This window comes from Rutidosis leptorrhynchoides, chromosome 10 (assembly GCF_046630445.1).
Source record: "Rutidosis leptorrhynchoides isolate AG116_Rl617_1_P2 chromosome 10, CSIRO_AGI_Rlap_v1, whole genome shotgun sequence".
Taxonomy (NCBI): Eukaryota; Viridiplantae; Streptophyta; class Magnoliopsida; order Asterales; family Asteraceae; genus Rutidosis; species Rutidosis leptorrhynchoides.
Window position 1 is genome coordinate 287,326,122 of NC_092342.1, and position 21,971 is coordinate 287,348,092.

At 34.5% G+C, this 21,971-nt stretch overlaps 3 protein-coding genes and 1 non-coding gene across 4 annotated transcripts; 2 read left to right on the top strand and 2 right to left on the bottom strand.

Annotated features, from left to right (window-relative positions):
- Positions 1 to 1,700: 1,700 nt before the first annotated feature.
- LOC139871698 (chaperone protein dnaJ A6, chloroplastic-like) lies at positions 1,701 to 6,140 on the top strand. Its single transcript, XM_071859425.1, has 8 exons — positions 1,701 to 1,844; positions 2,193 to 2,311; positions 2,868 to 3,012; positions 3,116 to 3,173; positions 3,589 to 3,631; positions 4,245 to 4,293; positions 4,388 to 4,468; positions 5,010 to 6,140. The coding sequence occupies exons 2-8, from the start codon at positions 2,205 to 2,207 to the stop codon at positions 5,865 to 5,867; spliced, it is 1,341 nt and encodes a 446-aa protein (XP_071715526.1). The 5' UTR covers positions 1,701 to 1,844; positions 2,193 to 2,204; the 3' UTR covers positions 5,868 to 6,140.
- Positions 6,141 to 6,609: 469 nt separating this feature from the next.
- TRNAL-AAG (transfer RNA leucine (anticodon AAG)) lies at positions 6,610 to 6,690 on the top strand. The gene has a single exon. It is a non-coding gene; the product is annotated as a tRNA-Leu (tRNA).
- A 1,008-nt stretch (positions 6,691 to 7,698) lies between these two features.
- On the bottom strand, positions 7,699 to 10,355 carry LOC139872993 (uncharacterized). Its single transcript, XM_071860922.1, has 6 exons — positions 10,188 to 10,355; positions 9,128 to 9,340; positions 8,889 to 8,984; positions 8,648 to 8,793; positions 8,105 to 8,324; positions 7,699 to 8,012 (listed from the first exon to the last, which is right to left on the bottom strand). The coding sequence occupies exons 1-6, from the start codon at positions 10,323 to 10,325 to the stop codon at positions 7,836 to 7,838; spliced, it is 990 nt and encodes a 329-aa protein (XP_071717023.1). The 5' UTR covers positions 10,326 to 10,355; the 3' UTR covers positions 7,699 to 7,835.
- Positions 10,356 to 12,404: 2,049 nt separating this feature from the next.
- Positions 12,405 to 14,708, bottom strand: LOC139871634 (tropinone reductase homolog At5g06060-like). The gene is made up of 4 exons (XM_071859352.1): positions 14,364 to 14,708; positions 13,296 to 13,512; positions 13,082 to 13,188; positions 12,405 to 12,749 (listed from the first exon to the last, which is right to left on the bottom strand). The coding sequence occupies exons 1-4, from the start codon at positions 14,685 to 14,687 to the stop codon at positions 12,573 to 12,575; spliced, it is 825 nt and encodes a 274-aa protein (XP_071715453.1). The 5' UTR covers positions 14,688 to 14,708; the 3' UTR covers positions 12,405 to 12,572.
- Between the last annotated feature and the right edge of the window lie 7,263 nt (positions 14,709 to 21,971).

Here is a 21,971-nt window from a genome sequence, read left to right on the forward strand (position 1 = left end):
AAACAATAACAGTCCCTGGGTTGTGGGAGTTTAATATTGATGCTATTAGGGAGGCCCTTGTTAGGATGTAACTGATTGATGAACTACCTTTTTCTTTTGTCGAGCGTGAAGGTTTTAGAGCATTTATCAAAGTGATTAATCATCATTTTCCTGTTATTTCTCGTTCTACTGTAACAAGAGATTGTTATGCTCTTTTTATTTCTCAACGAAAAAAGTTTCTTGATGTTTTTCAGAACCTATCTTCTAGAGTATGCCTCACTACGGATACATGGACATCACTTCAAAACATCAATTATATGTGCTTGACGGCTCACTTTATTGATGATAATTGGTGTCTACACTGACGAAACTGTGGATAGCGAGGATAATGTGGTGAATGTTAATGACTAACCAGGTAATTATAACTTACTGCTGTGACTGATGTTGTTGCTATATTACAACTTACTGCTGACTGTTGCTATATTACAACTTATTTTTCGTCTACTTTAAATATGAGTATGAAGTTAGTCATAGCCAACTCATTGGACAGTATTTCCTAGAGTCTTGTACTCTTGACCAATGACAGCCTACCATCATCATTGACGAAACTGTGGATAGCGAGGATAATGTGGTGAATGTTAATGACTAACCAGGTAATTATAACTTACTGTTGTGACTGATGTTGTTGCTATATTACAACTTACTGCTGACTGTTGCTATATTACAACTTATTTTTCGTCTACTTTAAATATGAGTATGAAGTTAGTCATAGCCAACTCATTGCTGAGTGCTGACTGTTTTAAATATGAGTTTTACTGCGGACTGTTTTAGATATGAGTATAGATATATAAAAGAGATAAAGTTGGAATTTTAACCAACTCAACTCTTATGCAATTACCTACTGACCAATTAGTTAGTCATAGCCAAGGCTCAACCTTTTGAATATGTGGTGTGAAACTGTGAATGGATAAACTAATATGTAAAGTCAATATTATTCAAACTTTTATGCAATTACCTACTGACTAATTGAGTCACTTTTATTTCTATGTACAGGTAGTAGATTTGTTCTTTTGATGATTGGAAATTTGAAGAATTGAAGATCTATATTACCACTTTGTATTTCGTAATTTGGATGTTAAGCTTTAGTAGTAGTAATTTGGATAATCTCTTTGTTATGTTTATGTAATGCAGCAATGGGACTTATGTATTATGTAATGGGACATGTATTATGTAATCCAGCCATTATGTGTTGTGTTTGTGTTGGGATAATTCATATAATTTGTATTTTATCCAACTTTCAAACTTAATTTCGGATATTCGGATAATCCGATATCCGAATTCGAAATTTCGGATATCCGAAATTTCGAATTCGGATATCGGATGACCAAATTCACTATTCGAAATTTCGGATATCCGATATTCGAATATCCGAAATTTCGGATATCCGGTTTTGAACAGCCCTAGTTAGTACCCAACTTTGGGGTTTCCGAAATTTCGAATTCGGATATCGGATGACCAAATTCACTATTCGAAATTTCGGATATCCGATATTCGAATATCCGAAATTTCGGATATCCGGTTTTGAACAGCCCTAGTTAGTACCCAACTTTGGGGTTTAGTATATATAGATATATAGATAATAGATAATAATAATTAATATTAATAATAATAATAATTTAAATAACACAAAATAAATAAAAGTCTTGCATTTCTCAAGAAACCCCTTTCTCTATTTGTCTAGAAACCTCATCTCTCTACAACCACCAACTGAAACCTTCTAAACTCACCTTCCGTCCTCAACCATCACATCTCTGCCGTCCATACCTCAATTCGACGCCGCGCAGTACTCCGTAGCTTCAATTCAGGTATCCTTTTCAATTGAATTGTAATTAATTTTGCATTAACTGAAAATGATTGACCTGTCTACTCTAATTTACCTGTACTTCTGTTTATGTAATTATTCGTTGACGTCAAGGTTACTTTCAAATTGAATGTATGTATCTAACTATATGTATAATCTGGTTCATCCTTTAACAGTATGCCGTAGTTTATATCTGCAAGGAGTAGTAGATGATAGATTTTATTGAAGTTTAATGTCCTAGAATGTAGTAGATCAAATTTAAGTTTGGTGATTATTCACAAACTAACACTGAATACAGTAGTTATTTTTTGAATACTGGTGTGAGAATCTGTTTACTTTCTGTTTGTTGCAGAGAGTATATTTCATGGCAATAGTACCTGGAGGGAGTACATGGGTGGCTCGGTGGGGAGTTCAGCCTCAATTAATGTCTAAATCTTCATCTACAAGCAATTCATTTATGCAATTGCATCGGTGAGTACTGTTACCTCTGTTCAATGCTGAAGACGGTGGTTGTTAACTGATAAATTCGTTAGAAATGATTATCGTATGTTATATGAAGTTTTTGCAAATAGTTGTTTGAAACTTATTTGGCCATTGTTTTCATTCTGAAGATACTTATTTGCTCTCTGCTTATCCATCAGATAGATAATTGCCTATTACCTCTTCCGCAGTATGTCACAACTAATTTTGACAGTCTGTTTTCGGGCCGTGGTTGAACTGCTGAAGTGTCTTGGTGGCTCAATCTACAATATTTGATAAAAACTTGGGCTTGAATTTTAACAGCTTACTGAAAGCTTTAGCTTAGTAAAGCTTTTTTATTTTCTTTCCAATAATTTCAAGTGGTTGTTCTTGTTATTAAATATTAATGGAAGAACCTTTATCGTGGATATATCTAGTTTAAAAATTTAACTTCTTCCAGAGCTCCAGTCTTTACAGTACATGCTAGATTATTTATTTTAAATTGATAAAATCAAATGCGGTATTAAACATTTTTTTAGTGTAATACAAACGTTTGTTTATATTTCAGTGTCTCAATCAATACAAGAGAGTTGCCATCACCATGCTCTGCCTTCTTCTGTTCACAAGGTTCTTTGCATGCACTACACAGTACGGGGTCGTTTGGTAAATCTTTTCACAGAAGAGGAGGCCGCCTCGTTGTCAAGGCCGAAAGTGTAAGTTCAGTTTCAGGCTATCGTCTGCAATGATATTTCATTTGTTTTTATGCGTGGTCCCTTTTTTATACATATTTTTAATAAGGAGTATATGAACACACAGGATTATTATTCAGTACTTGGCGTGTCAAAGAATTCAAGCAAAGCAGAAATAAAAAGTGGTTAGTGATAATCTGTCCTTGGAAGATTGATGGGAGCTTCTTGAAGTTATTCTCCATTCTTAGTTCACGATAAAATACTTAGTTAAATTTTACACCAGTAACTGTGGATGTGTGTTCTATGTTGATCACTTACGTATTTACTTGAAAGAAATTGACATTATATCTGCACTTCATTTCACCCTTTTTCAATTGTTGGACGCGCTGAATGATTGGTTGCATCCCAACATTTGTTTGATTGAGTTATATCACCTGAAATCATAAATCTAGTAATCAGGTCCAAGTTTGGATTTGTAGTACATTTATTGTGTCCAACCTAAATGTCATTCGAGCTTTTTATGTTATAATACTTTGGCGTGGTATGCATTATCTTGTCAATATGTTTCTTATAGTCTAAACTCTGTGATTACGTTTTCAGCTTATAGGAAGCTTGCTAGGAGTTATCATCCTGATGTGAACAAGTAAGTTCATATGCTGCTTCCAGCTTTAGAAAATTCTCTGTAAAGATATTCAGCCTAATCGCTCGTGTCTAAATGCTAGCTGTGGTTGGTCAAAGTAATGCATGCTAAGACAATTGTTAATGGGTTTTGTTGTCCTGTGAAAATCTCCGAGACCAAATAAAGTGAAAATAACATTATTTATGGATTCAGTAGAGTTTTTTTAGCTGATACGCTCATTGAACCTTTTGTTTTCCCTTCTTTTTTGGCGATTAGCTCAGTATTTCTCCTGTGTGTGACTGCATCTTGTTATTTACTGGTTCTCTTTAAATGCTCAACAGGAATCTTCAAAATTTTTAACCGGTCTTGATTTAAGTATGTAACTTGTTTACTTTTTTTTTTTTTTTTTCCTCCGAATGGCAGTAACTTGTTTACTTGGATTACTTGTTTTAAAGTTACCATCAAATATGGGCAGCATCTGCCTACGTTGATGAATGTTTATGTTGGTTAGATGTAGTATCATGATAAGAGAGATTAGCATCATACCATCTACTTCAAATTGAATCTTTTACCAATTTCTTACTATCGACTTTTATATTATATTCTTGTATGAACTCATTTTGGTTGCATCTTTCAGAGAACCAGGAGCTGAACAAAAGTTCAAGGACATTAGCAATGCTTATGAGGTAATCTTCTTACCCAATCTTAATCATCTTTTGGTCTTTCAAGTGTTACGAATAAGTTCTTTATCAACATTTTGATGGGCAATTTATTATGTAGGTTTTATCAGACGATGAAAAGCGATCCATATATGACAGATATGGGGAGGCTGGGCTTAAAGGCGCTGGTGTTGGCACAGGGGTGAGTTCATTCTACGAAACTACTTTCTTAAGTTAATCAAGATTCCTATAGATGGCAATTTCGACCCAATTACTTCTAAATGGGTCTCTTCATGTTAATGTTTTATATTTAACAGGTCAAACAAGTAAAATAAAAAAAAGTGAGCTCAAAAGGTGTCAAAAGTCTTTGAAAGTGTATTACTGATTTAATAAGCCTCCTAAATAATTTTATGTTTGCCAGTTCTACGAGTAAAATATAAACGCCAACACAAAAGGATGGGTCAAAAGTCCCCCGGATTGTAAATGTAAAAACACTCCTATACTTTTCCAAACACTTGCATTATTAATGTGAAAAACTAAAGCTCTTATTGTGTGACCTTCATAAAAAAATGTTAAGGAATTTGGAGGAAGTTTTTCGGGCCAATCCAACCTGACGTTGTTCCAAACATGATCGGCTTTGACCTGAACCAGTTTGACCTCCTGACCTGTTTATCTTGCCACCTGTAAGATATATTTTCTGTTATAAAAGTTCGCATAATTTACATGCTTAAATCGGTTCACAGGATTTCAGCAACCCGTTTGATCTCTTTGAATCGTTGTTCGATGGCTTGGGTGGGATGGGAGGGATGGGTGGCATGGGGGGAAGAAGTTCACGTAACAGAGCTACACAAGGTGAAGACCAAGCTTACAATCTTGTTTTAAACTTCAAAGAAGCCATATTCGGTGTTGAAAAAGAGATCGAAGTTACCCGTCTCGAGAGCTGTTCCACTTGCAGTGGGTCTGGTGCTAAACCCGGGACCAACGTATCCAAATGCACAACTTGTGGTGGTCAAGGTCAAGTAGTCTCTTCAGCCCGAACCCCATTAGGTGTCTTTCAACAAGTCATGACCTGTTCTTCTTGTAATGGAACTGGTGAAATCTCAACCCCTTGTAATACATGTAACGGAGACGGGCGGGTCAGAAAATCTAAACGGATCAGCCTAAAAGTCCCGGCTGGAGTCGATGCGGGTAGCCGGTTACGGGTTCGTTCAGAAGGTAATGCAGGAAGAAAAGGTGGGCCCCCTGGAGACCTGTTTGTTATGATTGATGTTCTTCAAGATCCTGTTTTGAAACGGGACGACACTAATATATTATACACTTGTAAAATCACGTATATTGATGCGATTTTGGGGACAACTATGAAAGTTCCGACTGTAGATGGGATGGTAGATTTGAAAATCCCAGCCGGGACCCAGCCCGGGACTACACTTGTTATGGCGAAAAAGGGGGTCCCGGTTTTGAACAAAAACAACATGAGGGGAGATCAATTGGTCAAAGTGCAGGTAGAAATACCGAAACGATTGAGTGGGGAAGAAAGGAAGCTAATTGAAGAACTCTCGTCTCTAAAGAAAGATAAAGTTCCCAACAGCAGCAGTGTATAAAAGGGCAAATTGGTAATTTATAACTGGTTTCTGAATCGGCCTTGATGCAACCCACAAAAATATAGTGATTCTTTTGTGTGTAGATCATGTAACTTGAATCTATTTATACATGGTTTATATACTGGTTGGGTAGACAATTAGAGATGGAATGTCATAATTTATAGCTGATATTTTTGGCAAGATATTGGATTATTTATGCTTATGAAATGTAAATTGAGGTGAACACTTTTGACATTTTCAGTTATTGATCGACATTCATGCGTTCTTGGATCATATATTCTGGCTTGCATTCGATGTAATATGTTGTAGTTACATATGCATATACGGGTACAGTTGAATCATGTTACTATGTTCAAACGTTGAATCATGTTAGAAGTGTATAAGGAGTGTTTGTAATATGGATTTACGTTTTGAAATTTAATTATATGTTTTAAATACTTCAACAACAAAACTCCTCAAATAACAAATAAGTGGTGTATGAGGAGGTAAGATGTAGACAATCATTTTCAACAAAATTCAAATAACAAATAAGTGGTGTATAAGGAGGTAAGATGTAGACAATCATTTTCAACAAAATTCAAATAACAAATAAGTGGTGTATAAGGAGGTAAGATGTAGACAATCATTTCCTTAACGATGCGAGTGTATTGATTATTGTTAGTTTTCTTCGTTGTACTTGGTACGGTAAAAGGGAATTACTATTAGTTCAAAGTATTTCTTTTCAATGAAAAATAACAAAAAAGTTGAGATGGCCGAGTTGGTCTAAGGCGCCAGATTAAGGTTCTGGTCCGAAAGGGCGTGGGTTCAAATCCCACTCTCAACACAATTCTTTTATTATTATTTTTTATTTTTTCAGGACCTCCTAAAACAACCAAAATCTGGCCTTTTTCTTCTTGCTGTTGCAGCACAAATAATGGAGCTTTTGATAGGATCCTAGAAACTATACAAGTGCGCATTTGACTCTTGACATTTTAATAAATAGCTGCTTTTGGATGGATCAGAATATTTCACACACGTAGGTTTTAACGTGTAAAGTTTTGTGTAGATGACTTTAAGGTTTTGACAATACTAGGACCATTTAACAACAACAAAATTCAATCTCACAAAAGTCGGGCATGGGGAGGTAAGATGTAGACAACCTTTTCCCTATCCTAGAATAAAGAGAAGTCATTTCTCAACCTAGACTGAAACACCAAAAGAGTAGAGAAACTTCTCCCTCTCAATGTTCTATAGATAGAGAGATTGTTTCCGAATTAACCTCCGGCCAATAAGTAAGCTAAAAAAAGTGTGATAAGCCATGAAAATGGTAGAATCAAATTTTCATGAGATTTAAACCTGTCTTAAGTTCAATTTAAGCTTTAAGCGACAGTCAAGTCGTCAATAAATCAACGCTTGCTGTTACTCGATTAATAGAGTCATAACGTTTTAAAAACTTATAATCAAATAATTGTTGTTTATAATCAGTTGCAGTGTTTGCATAAGTGTGTTCCCACTTTCTATCCATACCCATGAGCCAAGATCAGCCAAATCCAGTTGACCTTAATTCGTTCTATCGATTGGGACGTGGACATAAAATCCTTTATGACACAATTAATAATTTAATTCATTTTCAGTTAGGCTTTGCTCTAACTTCTTTAGGGGTTATTACTTATTTGGTAGCTCAACATAAGGGATAGATCCTGCTGATTTGACTGAGTACGCATTTCATTTGTATTTGAGCGTAAAAGCAGCTACTTCGAAGGTTGGAAACCTACTGGTTCAGCCGAAACCGAGTGAAGAAAGCGAAGATCAGAGTCAAATTATGCGTTTCGGAGTAAATATAAATCGTGTGCTAATTGTATAAATTTAATTATTAAACAAAAAACATGTTTTATTGAGTTGAACTTTGTATTACAACATTTATTTTATACTGACATATTCGTGCCAATTTGCGATAAGATACAACTTGTAGATTCAAACTCAAGTTGTTCAGATTTGTTGGATCAACGTTTGAGCTTCTTCGATGAGTCTCTTTACTACTTGAGCAGCTGGTAAGATCTCTTTAATAAGTCCTACTCCTTCGCCTGCATACATACACATGCTTTCGATATCTCCTGTTGCAGCCTTGTTTGGCACTGTACCTGCAAACTTATGAATGTCTTTCTCCTATATGCCAACCGAATAACATAACTCAAGTCAATTATGTGATTTATTATTTTTAATCAAAGAATAATCGATGAAAAAAAAGATATGCTTACTATTCCATGTATGTTTGAATGGCCAATAATGGGTTGATTAGCTTCAGTCTCATTACTCGGTAGATTTCTCCATTCCATGAAGAATGGTGTTTTAAGGACGCGATGAGGTGCATCGGGCCACCTTGCCCGACCAAATACGTTTGTATACTCTGTTTCCCTCATTTCGACCAACTTACTTTTGTATAGTGGGTGAGCATTGCTCTCCTCAGTGGCAAGAAACCTAACAAAAACAATTTAACTGTTTTAGATTTCATATTCAGCAATATCGGGTGGGGCATCACTTTCGGGTCAAGTCAGGTTGGGTAATGTTGGATTGACCCAGAACTTTTTTATCCTAAAAATTCATTTGATAAGCATTAAAGCATACGATTACAATTTTTTCCACTATAATTCAACTAATAGGTTAGTATTTTGATCATAATGATGCATGAGGTTTTAGGCATTAAATAGTTTTAATCCATAGGTTTTAGGTAAATAATAACCCAAATTAACCCATTCATAAGTAAATGGGTCTAAGTGACTGCAGATTAAAAATCAATGTACCTGGTGCCTAAACAGACACCTTGAGCTCCGAGTGCCAATGCAGCAACATAGCCTCGTGCGTCCACTATTCCACCAGCAGCAATTACGGGTATACCCCTGGAGGCAACAAGATCAACTACTTGTGGTACCAACGCAATCAATGCTTCCTGAAAGTTATTTTACGACGTGTTAAAGTTGTAATAAAATAAATATTTCAACATGTTCAAATAATTGACATCAGACACACAAAAAAAATATATACCTGACCAATAACATGTCCTCCTGCTTCAAGTCCTTGAACAATTATAGCATCCACTCCCGCATCAGCTGCACGCTTTGCTTCTTCAAAGCTTCCAATCTGAAAATGATGATTCAAGTATTATTATTATTATTATTTTATTCCTCTCTTTTTTTTTTCTTTTTTTTTTTTAATTATCAAACTCCAAATGATAGCAGGATATGAAAGCGTTGATGATCAATAACTTGTGGGCTAGTGCTAACCTGGGGAACAACCTTGACCCCTGCTTGATGGGCTTCAAAGACAATATCTTGTGTGACTTCTCCCCAATAAAGCTGCAAGATTGCAACTTTCTCTTCCAAAACGCACTTTAAGTTTTCTTTGTGAGGGAATGCTAAAACGATGCCTACTCCAAATGGTTTGTCGGTCATGCTCTTCGTCTTCCTTATGAGTTCCCTCAAGTAATCCGGGGATTCCTGTTATGTAGTAGTTTTGATGTAACAAAGGTGGAAATCTTTGTAGTGCAAAAAGAGCCGAGTAGCTATTGCCATCAGAGGCGAAACTAGGATTTTTTTCACCGGGGGCAAAAAAAAAAAAAATTTAAACCGTAGCAATTTTTTTGGACAAAATTTGAAAATTTTGGGGCAAAAGTTGGAGATTTTGGGGCAAAATTTGAAGATTTTGTGGTAAATGTTGGAGAATTTGGGGCAAAATTTGAATGTTTCGGGGCAAAATATGTAGGTTTGGGGAAAAAAAATCCAACGGGGGCCAAGTCGAAATCCCAAAATTTTTACACTGAAAAAAAATCCACTGGGGGGCGGCCGCCCCCCTCTGCCCCACACACTTTCGCCCCTGATTGCCATACAAGATTCATGAACAAATGTGATTGCCATACAAGATTCATGAACAAATGTAATTAACATTAAACGGGTAAACATATAACGTTTCCGCTGCTGAGGCTACCCGTAGAAGGGAGTATCTTTGCTCAAATGTACCTAGGCTAACCGGGTTATCCTGTAACCGTTTCCGATCTTTTTACGTAGCCACCCCAAGATATTCCTAAGATATGCAGCTAGTGAGGTATGAACCGAGCTCGTCTAGAAAACTACCAAATTTATATAAAAAATAGTTCTTGGTAATCAAACTCATTTCAACTATATGTAAAAACTAAATTCAATCATAATAATCATCTAAAAAATCAATCTATCTATATATACAAATTAGAACACCGTAAATTAACATGAAATAAAAGTTAAGATGGTAAATTCTAAAAATAATAGATTCAGCAACTCGAGCTAAAAAAGTAAGAATGCAAATACTAACCCAATCAGGTGCCCTGAGGATACCAATGGCACCGGAATTAGCAACGGCGGCGACTAACTCCGGGCCGGAAATATCAGGCCCTAAAGGTGCCTGGACTATTCCATAATCAAAACCCAGTATCCCTCTCCACCCACCCATTTCTTTCTTGTTGCACCTTGATTATACTTTTCAAACTTTAACTTTTGCCTTCTTTTCTTATTTTGGCAAGTGAAGGTATTTATAGATATATGCGGGTGTCATGGCAAAATTGCACTCTGTTTCTTTGATTATACTTTTCAATGTTTTAACTCAAAAAGATTCATCAAAGAAGATTATAAATATTAATACATTAAAGTATGATCAATATTTATTTAATTTTACTAGTATTAATGAATTAAAGAATTTAATATTAGACGTGATAAATATTAATGATTCATTTTTTAAACAAGAATTATTAGACGTGATGAATATTAAAGTGATTAACATAAATTTAATCAAAATGTACTTACTTATATTGTTTGGCGTACTTATATTATCATCAAAATAAGTGTAATCATTTTTATACAACTTATTATTTTTTATTAATTGTAAAATTAATTAATATTTAATATTAATGGAAGGGAAGGGAAGGGACTAGGAGGTTGACGTATGCGCATATGTAATATGGATTGTTTTTTTTTTTTTTTTTTAAATGACATTCCTTAGTACTCCTCCGTCCCAAAATAATTGTACTGATTTGACTTTTTAAGTCTTTTTTCTTCAACTTTGACTTTAAATATCTTTCTTTGTGTTATATAATATTAAGTGAAAGTTTTACCAAATGAAAACACATTCGAAATGAATCTATTAATATAAATTTCATCAAATATTCTATAATATACAACAACAAATTTTTAAAGTCAAAACTTAATAAATTGACTTTGAAAAGTCAAACAGGACAATTATTTTGGGACGGAGGGAGTAATAATTTTGAGGGGATACCTAAAACCCTAATTTTCTGATAAATATGGCGTGAAGAGGCAAAGTATGTGAGGAACTGGGGGATAGAGTGTATAAAAGGACAGGGAAATGACACAGTATAAAGGAGATGGCAATGAATAAAGAAAGCAAACGATCAAAATCTGAGTGGCTATTAGTTATAAAGGAAATTTATCAATCATAATGAAAATATCCTTTCTCATGTTTGACAGAACTAGTCAGTAATTTTTCGCTATTAGCTAGTAGCTGATAGCTTGTAGCTACTAGCTGTTAGTTTTTTATATGTATTTAGTTGTTTGATAGAGTAGCTGAAAATGTTAAAATAAAGAGTAAAATAACAAAAAATTAAATGGAGCTAACGCTAGTTCTAGTAGCTTTTAGCTTTTAGTTTTTTCTCTCCCTCAAAAAGCTTTAAGATCTTGCAACCAAATGAAGCTTTTTACTTGATAGGAGTTTTTTTTTTTTCTTCTTCATAAAAGCTAAAAGTTCCTAAAAGGTTCAAAAAGCTTGTTACTAAATATGGTCCAAATGATGAATGGCTATCTTGTAGTTAAAATAAATTAAGAGTAAATTAGTAGGAAATACTGTATAAATTGTTTGAAATGGTTAAAAGAGAAATATATATTCTTTCATTCTCTAAATACTCGCATGATTTTTAATTTTTCAGCTTGGTTCGTATGGATATCATAGTTTGAAGATTGGTAGGCCTCTACGGATGTGTAGAGTAGGCTATATGCCTTATCGCGACAATGTCATGGGATTTTATGTAGAATAGTTTTTTTTTTCGCTTTCCTAATGAGATTAAGATTATTTTTAAAAACTCGATACAAAAAAATTCGCAAAACTTGTAAAAAAAGCTATAAAAAGTACACCATTATGGATGTTCATAATGTATTACTCCATAAATTATTTATAGTAGTCATGTAGTAGTATTTACTCCATAAATCATGGTAAGATCCTAGCCTTTCAATGTGGAGATCAAATGTTCGATTCCTGCCATTCATAAAGTTATTCTCCCTCATGGTCACGGAAGTTCGCCTGCAATGACTCCGGACTGCTCGCAAAGCGGGTAGTCACCCTGAGATTAGTCGGTTCCTAAAAATAAAAAAAATGGGTGGATACTCAGGTTAAAAAAATAAGTATTACCCAGTATATTTTTTTGGTTAGAAAATTACTGTATATTCTATTAATGACTAATGGTAAATATCCAGAATTAACCTTTTTAATTATTAATATTAATTTTTGTTTAATACTGCTTTTACATGTGAAGTCTTCATAATTAAGCACACTTCAATTACAGTGAAACATGTGTTTGTGCAAATATGCTGGTTGTTTCAAAACAGAGATTGCAGACAACAATAGCTTGTAATGGTAATAGGACTGTCTAACAGAAAGCAGCATGTCATTATGCAAAGCGGTATGCCGCAATCAAGAGAAACCGTTGATCGTAAACCCTCCATCTACGGCAATTATTTGACCGGTAATGTAAGAAGCGGCAGGGAGGCAAAGAAAGGCCACAAGAGACGAAACATCATTCGCTTCTGCAAGTCGTTTCAAAGGAGTTCTAGATGCCACATGATCTAAAAACTCCTTGTTATCAAGTGCCTGCACATATTAAACAATTTCAACTAAATTCGAATTCAAAAGAAGACATAATAATATCGATATTCAGGGTTAAGGTGTAGGTATGTTACTGTGTGGCGAGTTTACATAGTAGCTTGTGGGTCCCGTGCCACCACTAGTTTGGAAATTCTTTTACACAACACCACTCAGAATTGTATAGGACACCACTAAATTTAAAGATAGGACCCTGTATATATGTTTTTTAATATTCATGATTTTTTTTTAAGGTAAACAATTATTTTAAAAGAAATTACAAAGTACCATTCAAATTGTATAGGACTCATTTGAGTTTTGACCAGGATTCGCTATGTTACCTCTTTAATAAGAGAAGTTTTAGTGAACCATGGTGCTACGCAATTAGTCCGAATATTGTCTTGTGCCCATTCACATGCTAAATTCTTTGTAAGTTGATTCATCGCTCCTGCAGAAGTAATGTAAAAAATAAATTATAAGTTCATAACCCTGTTTTCTCATACTACCAGTTTGTAGTTATATGTGGTTTTAAAGGGATTATGCAACCGTATATACCTTTAGCGGCACTGTAAATAGACCCAACAAAAACATGGACAAGACCTGCAACAGAGGAAATGAACACAATGCTTCCAGCTCCAGAAGCCTTTAATAGAGGATGTGCAAGCTGAGACATATGGTAACATGATTCGAAATTGGTAGCCATTAGCATCGAATACTCTTCGGCAGTGTATTCGGTAGTTGGTTTCCTAAAGCTTGTCCCAACATTGTTTATCTGCAACGAAAAAAGTACTCCATCAATGTAAGCAAGTCTTCATGACGCAAATCAGACATATTAGAGTGACAGTCGATAGATAAACATGACAGTAGTGTTGATATTCTTGTAAACACGTCTGCATTCTGATCCTACATGTTGTTTAATGGTTACAACAATTGGTCACCCATTTTCGTAACCAAATTGACCAAATTCGGTTGAAAACTGATGAAAATGGGTATTTTTTTGGTAATTCGTAGTGGCTAGCCTGATGCAGGTCGCAAATTATGGACATGCACATGGTGTCTAAGTTGAATGTTGGTTCGAGTCAAGCTTGTAGTCGGTGTTGTAGAAATCGGAATTTATTGGGGATTACTCGGTTGTTGAGAGGTCTCCGACGGGATTAGTCAAAATCGCTCCAATAATGGGTCAGTCATCGGTCAAAGACGTGATTAATCCGTCAGTATCGGTCAAAGACGGGATTAATCGGTCAGTATCGGTCAAAGTCAAACTTAGTCAACAATTTACTTCGACCGCAAATTATGGTTTTGAGTCTATTATTGGGACGCTACTTTCACTAAAATTAGGGTTTTAAGTCTATAATTGATAATTTCTTCTATACAATTATTTTTATGTTTGATTCAAATTTAATTTTTACATTGCATATACTTATTAATCTATCCGCATTTGAGCGATTAATCTATAAATAGCAATATTAATTCGCATCTCATGATAATTCACAACACATAAGCATCATATAAGCAGGTAATCCAGGTTCCGTTTCATGACCCGCAGTTTATTTTAACTACCCAGCAATTTATTAAAATTAAGAAAAGAAAAAAAAAAACCTAAAAGCAAAAAATAGAACTTACTAAAATGTTGAGCTTGCCACCGAAGAGTGACGTGGCATCTTCAACAAGTTTTTCGCGTTGTGGACGCGAAGATACATCACAGACGGATCCAGTGACAGTGAAACCCTTGAGTGACCATTCTTGTAACTTTTGGTTAAGTTCAGCCTCATTTCGAGAGCACGTGTGCACTCTTGCTCCTAATTCCGCCAGCTCCTCCACCACTGCGTACCCGATGCCACGTGTTCCACCTGTCACAAGAGCGGTCTTTCCAGCTAAACACCATCGGGAACTTGGTCGTTTAGCCACCACTCCATCTTTACTCACTGCAGGTGCTATACTTGTCATATATGCTCTCTTGTGTTATTATGTTTTTGTTCCTCAATATATCTGCTCTTTTTGTTCATTATATATACAATATACAATGTAAATTATAAAATTGGAGAGGTGATTGTTACACCACCATTTTTATAAAATTGGAGTTGTGTATAGCTAAAACTTGATGGTGTACGAATCATCACTCATAAAATTGGACCTTAGTGTATGATAAATTATAGTATAAGGTATTCTACACTTTGAAAAATACAGCAATCATCCTTTGCATCTCTTTTTTCTTGCCAGATCATCAATATAAACAAGCCACTAAATAATATATTTTATTCATCAATTACAATTTAATACTTTATGAATTAAAAGACTCCAAACTATAATTCCAAAAAATGTGGTATTGTGTATTATAATTGTATAACGTATTACAACGAGTATATTCGCCGTAAAGCCAAAACTTAAAGTCCACATTACCGGCCTAGCTGTAATAGATATATTCGCCGTAAGCCTAAACCCTAAAGTCCATTAAAATGTGGTGATCGTTTCTGACTATTTTCTCGGGTGACCCAAAATATGTTCATGGTAAATGGATATGAATTAGAGGGTTGCACTAGTGATAATTTTTTTTAGACAAGTTTACACACCCACCAAACGAATATATACACCACGAAATCAGTGACGAATCTAGAATGAAAATTCAATGGGGTCCTAAATTTTTTTTTTATCAAAACTAATTATAATTTAAGGGTATCCATAAATTTTAAACACATATGGGGTCCTATAATTAAATTTAGCGGTGTCTATGTACAATTTTAATTGTAGATCGTCTAAATTTTTTTTAATTTAATGGGGTCATGGGACCCCACTCCACCAAGGGTGGAGTCCCCACTGCATGAAATGTTTTAAGCAGAATTCGAACCCTCAACTCAAGGTTGTAAGGTGACATTATAACTCTTACAACCATTGTATTTGATGGATGTGTAATAGTACATTTATATTTTATATTTTATCGAGTCAACGGCAAGCGTTAATTTATTGTCGACTATACTGTCACTTAGAGCCTAAATTGAACTTCAGACAGGTTAAAAACCCATGGAAATTTTATTTTACCATTTTCATTGCGTCTCACATTTTTTCTTTCTTTCTTTAACCTACTTATTAGCTGGAGATCCATTGGGAAGCAATCTCTCTATCCATATAACATTGAGAGGGGGACTTTCTCTACTGTTGGTGTAGAGACCCGTCCTTATCCACCTGGACGAAGTCATCAACATTTGGTCCCATTGCGATGATCGACTCCAAGTAATGTCCTTAAATTGAGCAAATGCACAGCGGAAGACTTAATTCGTACCTGAGAATAAACATGCTTTAAAGTGTCAACCAAAAGGTTGGTGAGTTCATAGGTTTATCATGACAATCATTTCAATATATTAATAGACCACAAGATTTCAGTTTCTATAAATATCCGTACACTCGCAAGTGTATAAAAGTATTCTATAAGTTGTAGGCACCCGATAACAAGCCTTAACGTTCATGTTTTACCCTCTGAAGTACACCAGATCAGGTGTGTTTAAAATAACCTCGAAGTACTAAAGCATCTCATAGTCAGGATGGGGTTTGTAAGACCCAATAGATCTATCTTTAGGATTCGCGCCTACCGTACATAGACAAGTAGTTTAATGTTACCAAGCTAAGGGTATATTTCTGGTTTAAACCCACGTAGAATTAGTTTTAGTACTTGTGCCTATTTCGTAAAACATTTATAAAACAGCGCATGTATTCTCAGCCCAAAAATATATATTGCAAAAGCAATTAAAAAGGGAGCAAATAAAACTCACCTAATGTATTTTGTAGTAAAAATACATAGAACGACATTGAACAAGTATATGGTTGGCCTCGGATTCACGAACCTTTGAAGAGGGAAGATTTAAAAATAAAACACCACTACTCTAGCTCGAACCCGCGACCTCTTGCTTAACCCACAACACACCTACCCATTGCACCATCTGTTAATACTTGATTTAAATCACTACTCTATTTTTCTTTTAACTCGTATTCGTGCAGAGGTTGAATCGCCACGTGAGTGTCTCTTCATGTCCACACCTCTATTTTCTTTACTTAACCTCCTCATGGAGTTACCATTTCGTCCTTAACCCATTTTAAAACCAACTCAGTCACAACTCGTCTATTAACAATAAACATCACCTAATGGACTCCACAAAGTCTTGTTTAGTTTTGGTGGGGACTTCACTTAAAAAAAATATATATCAATCGGTATCATGGAGTACCCACTGTTCGGCCACTAGATCTATGTCCACATGCAATAATTGAATTTGGTGTTGTATCCTATAATCCATCCGTCCCATTAGTAAATTAAACCGAACCCTGTTCAAATCTTTTTCATATACCGACCCTACTTGCATTGTATCATCCCACTACTAATAAAAAATATCGGTCCACTAGTAACATATATCACTTTTTGTTATAGTTTTATTTAACCATGGTCCTACAGCAACCAAAGAATTAATGAATACGTCCAATTTATTTCTTAACTTTACTTGTTGTTGGCACAAAATAAACTTTTTTTTTTTTTTTTTATAATCCATCCCATGTTCTCTAGTTGGGATTTAATATTGTACGAGTAATATACAATTATATTCAATATATCAACTTTTGTCAAAAGTTAAATTGTAAGCGTCATCTTCATCATTTCACAAGGGGTCTCGAGCAGGATAAAAACAACAAGGGGTGAGGGTTGTTTGCGAGGGTTAAGGTGATGGTTTGTGGTGTTTCTTGGCTGCAAAATAGTAGCAACACAGAAGAAACAAAAGAGGTATTGTAGCAGCAAGTTAAGCAATGATGAGGTTGGGTCTATGTTGATCGAGTGAAACAGAATCATAAGTAAGGGGGAAGTGGTTGTTTATTTGGTTTAAAAAAAAAAAACGTAGCAAGAACAGAAAATGGTAATGGCAACGATGGTGGTGTTTGTAGAGGGTTGTTCGTGATGTATCGAATCAAAACAGATAAAGCCGAAGGTGATGGTGGGTTATCTCCGGTGGTTGAGTGAGACGGTTATGGCGATGGCTCATGGAACCGAAAAATAACTAGGGACAATGGTTTCGTGGCTGCCACCAATGGTGCAACAGCAACACGTTTGTTGTCGTGTGTTGATGTTGTCGATGGTGATCAAAAGATGGGATGGTAAAGGTTGATGGTGATGTTGGAATGTGGTTGCGAGAGTGGTGGTGACGGTTGAATATGGCAACAATGATATAATGGAGGTGGTTTTGATGTGGGTTTGATTCGAACCCGAATGTAAACGAAGGATGGTGGTGATAAATGGGGTTAGTTACTCAGTAGGAACAAGTTAGATTATTCTTGTGATAAAGGAACGTACATGTATCTATATGTATATTACTAGTGGGTTTGAGGTGTAAGTGATGAGAGTGATGAAGGTTTCAAGGTGTTGTGGTTAATTATGGTGTGGTGAATTGGTTCACATTATTAAACAGAGGTAGAAGCTAGAAAACACAAAATGGTGGCAGCAGGTTAATTCTCGCAGGTACAAAGAAAGAGGGAGATGAGTGGAGTTGGTTGCTAGAATGTGTAAGTGTGTACGTTCTCCTGAATGTATGTATATGTTTATATATAGAGAATGAGATAGATATGGTTCAGTGCAACAAAAGAAGTAAATTATAATGTAAACCACATGATTCATGATATACAACAGTTTAGCAGCCTTCAGCTTGTCCTATTATTGTTGACATAAAACCCATACGGATATTATATCGTGTCCATTGCTAAACAGTTAAAATATAAAAGTGTTCCTAAAAATCTCAAATTTTTAATTTAACTATATTTATTTATTTTGGTCATTATAGTATAAAATTCAGTCATTAATTTAATAAATAAAAATTACATCAAGTGTCCCTCTCATTTATTGGTAAAATATAAAAAGTGTCAAAATTAAATAGTTAGATCCTAAATATACTTTTAATAAGCTTATAACTTATATAACTCATTTTCGAATCACCTTTTATTTTAAAATTACATAAGTTTGTATTTAACTTGCTTAATATCAATCTAACCATCAAACGAGTATTACAATTATTTAATATTTATTTTTAATATACTTTATTTATATATAGATATATATATTTTAAATAATTATTATTATAATATCCTATTTTTATTTTAATAAAAACAACATATAATACTTCAAATTATATTTCGAATTATTATTTATATATACCTTCACACATATCTATTTACAATTTAATTGTTCGTGAATCGTCGAGAATGGTCGAATGTCAATTGAATATATGAAACACAGTTCAAAATTTTTGAGACTCAACATTACAGACTTTGCTTATCGTGTCAAAATCATATAAAGATTAAGTTTAAATTTAGTCGGAAATTTCCGGGTCGTCACAGTACCTACCCGTTAAAGAAATTTCGTCCCGAAATTTGATCGAGGTCGTCATGGCTAACAATGAAAATGTTTTCATGACGAATATGGGTTGATAAATAGAGTTTTATCATTATTGAGTAATATAGATAAAACGATTTGGTTACTTGAAATGTATGAGTGAAGCTATCACAAAAGAGTGAATATGAGGAAAATATAGGTTCGTCTTAACTTTTGACGTAGTCACAGTTGATTCTCGAAATTTAAGGAATTTAAAGAAATCTTCTAATCAGAAATAAAATAAAATAGCACGATTTATTAGCAAACCGTTGGAATTTTGGAAGAACAAGAATATCACGGAAATATTTTCCGGATATGTTTAGAGGTTAAATAGAATGAAAGAGTTGTGTAACATGGCGCATGATGAGGGTGTGATCTGTGAATCTTTATCACGTTCCATTAGAAATTCAGCATGACTTACTGTAATATAATCACGTTGGCCAAGTGTCATTATATTATACTAACTCATGCTTCAATTCCCAACACTTCTCCACAATTCATTCATAATTCATACTTAGATTTTATAGAAGTTTCCAATATAATGGAATGCAGAAAACACGAAGATGTAGAAAATTTTGGACAAGAATATTTATGAAAATATCCTCAGAAATATCGAAGATATTTATGATGATATTTTAGAATTTCTAAGTTCGATGGTTGATGAAGAAAGATTTTTCGCAAGATTTTAACATGACTTCGAAGCAAGATATTCTAAAGATTTCATCGGATTCAGAATTACCTGGATTCATGAACATAGGGTTTGGTCCTTGTATTTGTCCATGGTCTCCTTCATGGTTAGCTCAATCCATTTTTTTTTTCAGTACCAAATTTTCTATCGAGCGTTCCCTAACACTCCATTCTTTATCATCAACTATTGGCCATTAAGACCATCTACAACATGCTACTTTATCAGCATTTTCAAAGTTAACGGATCTGGGTCATCGGGTATCAAACTGAGGTGGTTTCAGGAGAATTGTGTTTTTAGATGATTAAACGCTGATGGTAATATGGTGAAATATAAAAGGTTCTCCAGTATCAATAAAGAGTACGCATATATATCAAGGTTATAATAAGGTTGTTTCGGATGAAAAGTCGAAGTTGACTTGCTGGAGCTGTGACAAAATTGGCTAATTTGAAAAAGAATGGAAATTTTATTTTAGGTAATAATAATACTAAGGAATTAGCACAACTATGTATTAAACGTTTACTCAAGTTCCGAATGTTTTCAGGTGCATAACTATATGCATCAATCTCTTCTTCCGTAAATGAAGTGCGGTTAGTTAATCCTCTCGATTGAGGTGTTTTCAAGAATCATGAAAGATTTGAACGCAGATTGTAATCGTCAAGATACAAATGAGGTTTAAAATGAGATCAAGTGGCAAACTTGAAGAAATGTTTAGTTTCATATGTTACAATCAATATTTTAATTCATTTTAATTGTCCAATATTATTAGTCCACAGTCGATAGTCCACAGTTAACAATCCAATAATTCATATATAGTTTAATATATAATATTCGAATTAATTAATACGTTTCGTGACCCGTATACGTCTCAGACTCGATCACAACTCAAACTATATATATTATTGTAGAATCAACCTCAACCCTGTATAGCTAACTCCCGCATTACTGCATATAGAGTGTCTATGGTTATTCCAAATAATATATATAGATGCGTCGATATGATATGTCAAAACCTTGTATACGTGTCCCGATATTAAAAATGCGTAAAAAAATAAATAACAGAAATTAAATGACGATAAATAAAGTGCGTAAAGTAAATAACAGAAATTAAATGACGATAAGTAAAATTGCGAGAATGTAAATTGCGATAAATAAAATGTAACCAGTTAGCTAGGAACAGTTAGCCAGGAACAGTTAGCGTGGATTCTTAACAATATTTCATTTAGTTAGTTCGTTTGTTTCTAACAAATTTTACTTTGTCCGATGTTTTCTTCATTATGCCACTTGTTGGATTCTGATAGATCAAAATCCAAATATGAAATTGAATGAAAATGGTTATTCTGTGGTGAACGGATACGTATATCGGTGGATGTAAGTAGGATAGTAAACGACTGTTGAATCAGCTTCGAAGAATGTACATTGTAACTTATTAGTGTGAAATCTGAATATTCCTCGGGTATTACCTACCCGTTAAAATATTCTCATCATTAACAGTTTGTACAAAAGAATTTTTAATTACAATCTTTATGAAAATATACATACATATATATTTTCTTCAGATGTAATCATGGATTTAATGAGTCAATAAGATATTAAACTCATTTGATTTACCGTTAATACTAGATTACATAATCTCTAAAACTTTAGAAATTACATAATCGCCATGTCGAGCGAAGATAATCGATGTAGAACGATATGTAGAACAAAGATAAAGTAGATAAAATGATACGTAGGACGATGATTAGGCTCGAGGTACAGAATGAGATGTTGAGGCGTGTGATGTTGAAACTTGGGTTGTTGGTAGTACTGGTATTGATGTTAGTGCCGGTGATGTTGTTGAAACTGGTAAGTTTTGCACCATATTTTCCAACGCCACAACTCGAACGCGAAGTTCATTGACTTCTTTTATTATTCCGGGATGATTGCCAGTCGGAACGAGCGGATGAATAAAGTTTAGAATTTTAGATAAAATATAATCGTGGTGAGATACTCTGGAAATGAGGGTGAAAATGGTGTTTCGGACTGGTTCGCCGGTAAGTGCTTCATGTTCTTCGCCAAGAGGTAAACTTCGGTTGGTGAAAAGGATCGCCTTCTTCGCGTCTCGATTGATTAAGTCAACTACGAACCCATCAGATGAATTGAGGATGGCTGA

What these genes read in the sequence shown, in the direction of transcription:
- LOC139871634 (XM_071859352.1), bottom strand. Translation starts at nt 14,687, where the DNA reads ATGACAAGTATAGCACCTGCAGTGAGTAAAGATGGAGTGGTGGCTAAA. An exon ending in TATTTACAGTGCCGCTAAAG is followed by an intron (nt 13,189 to 13,295) that starts GTATATACGGTT and finishes TTACTTCTGCAG; the next exon opens with GAGCGATGAATCAACTTACA. An exon ending in AAACTTCTCTTATTAAAGAG is followed by an intron (nt 12,750 to 13,081) that starts GTAACATAGCGA and finishes TAATATGTGCAG; the next exon opens with GCACTTGATAACAAGGAGTT.
- LOC139871698 (XM_071859425.1), top strand. Translation starts at nt 2,205, where the DNA reads ATGGCAATAGTACCTGGAGGGAGTACATGGGTGGCTCGGTGGGGAGTT. An exon ending in CAAAGCAGAAATAAAAAGTG is followed by an intron (nt 3,174 to 3,588) that starts GTTAGTGATAAT and finishes TTACGTTTTCAG; the next exon opens with CTTATAGGAAGCTTGCTAGG. An exon ending in GCGCTGGTGTTGGCACAGGG is followed by an intron (nt 4,469 to 5,009) that starts GTGAGTTCATTC and finishes ATCGGTTCACAG; the next exon opens with GATTTCAGCAACCCGTTTGA.
- LOC139872993 (XM_071860922.1), bottom strand. Translation starts at nt 10,325, where the DNA reads ATGGGTGGGTGGAGAGGGATACTGGGTTTTGATTATGGAATAGTCCAG. An exon ending in GGGTCAAGGTTGTTCCCCAG is followed by an intron (nt 8,985 to 9,127) that starts GTTAGCACTAGC and finishes CATCATTTTCAG; the next exon opens with ATTGGAAGCTTTGAAGAAGC. An exon ending in GAGGACATGTTATTGGTCAG is followed by an intron (nt 8,794 to 8,888) that starts GTATATATTTTT and finishes AATAACTTTCAG; the next exon opens with GAAGCATTGATTGCGTTGGT.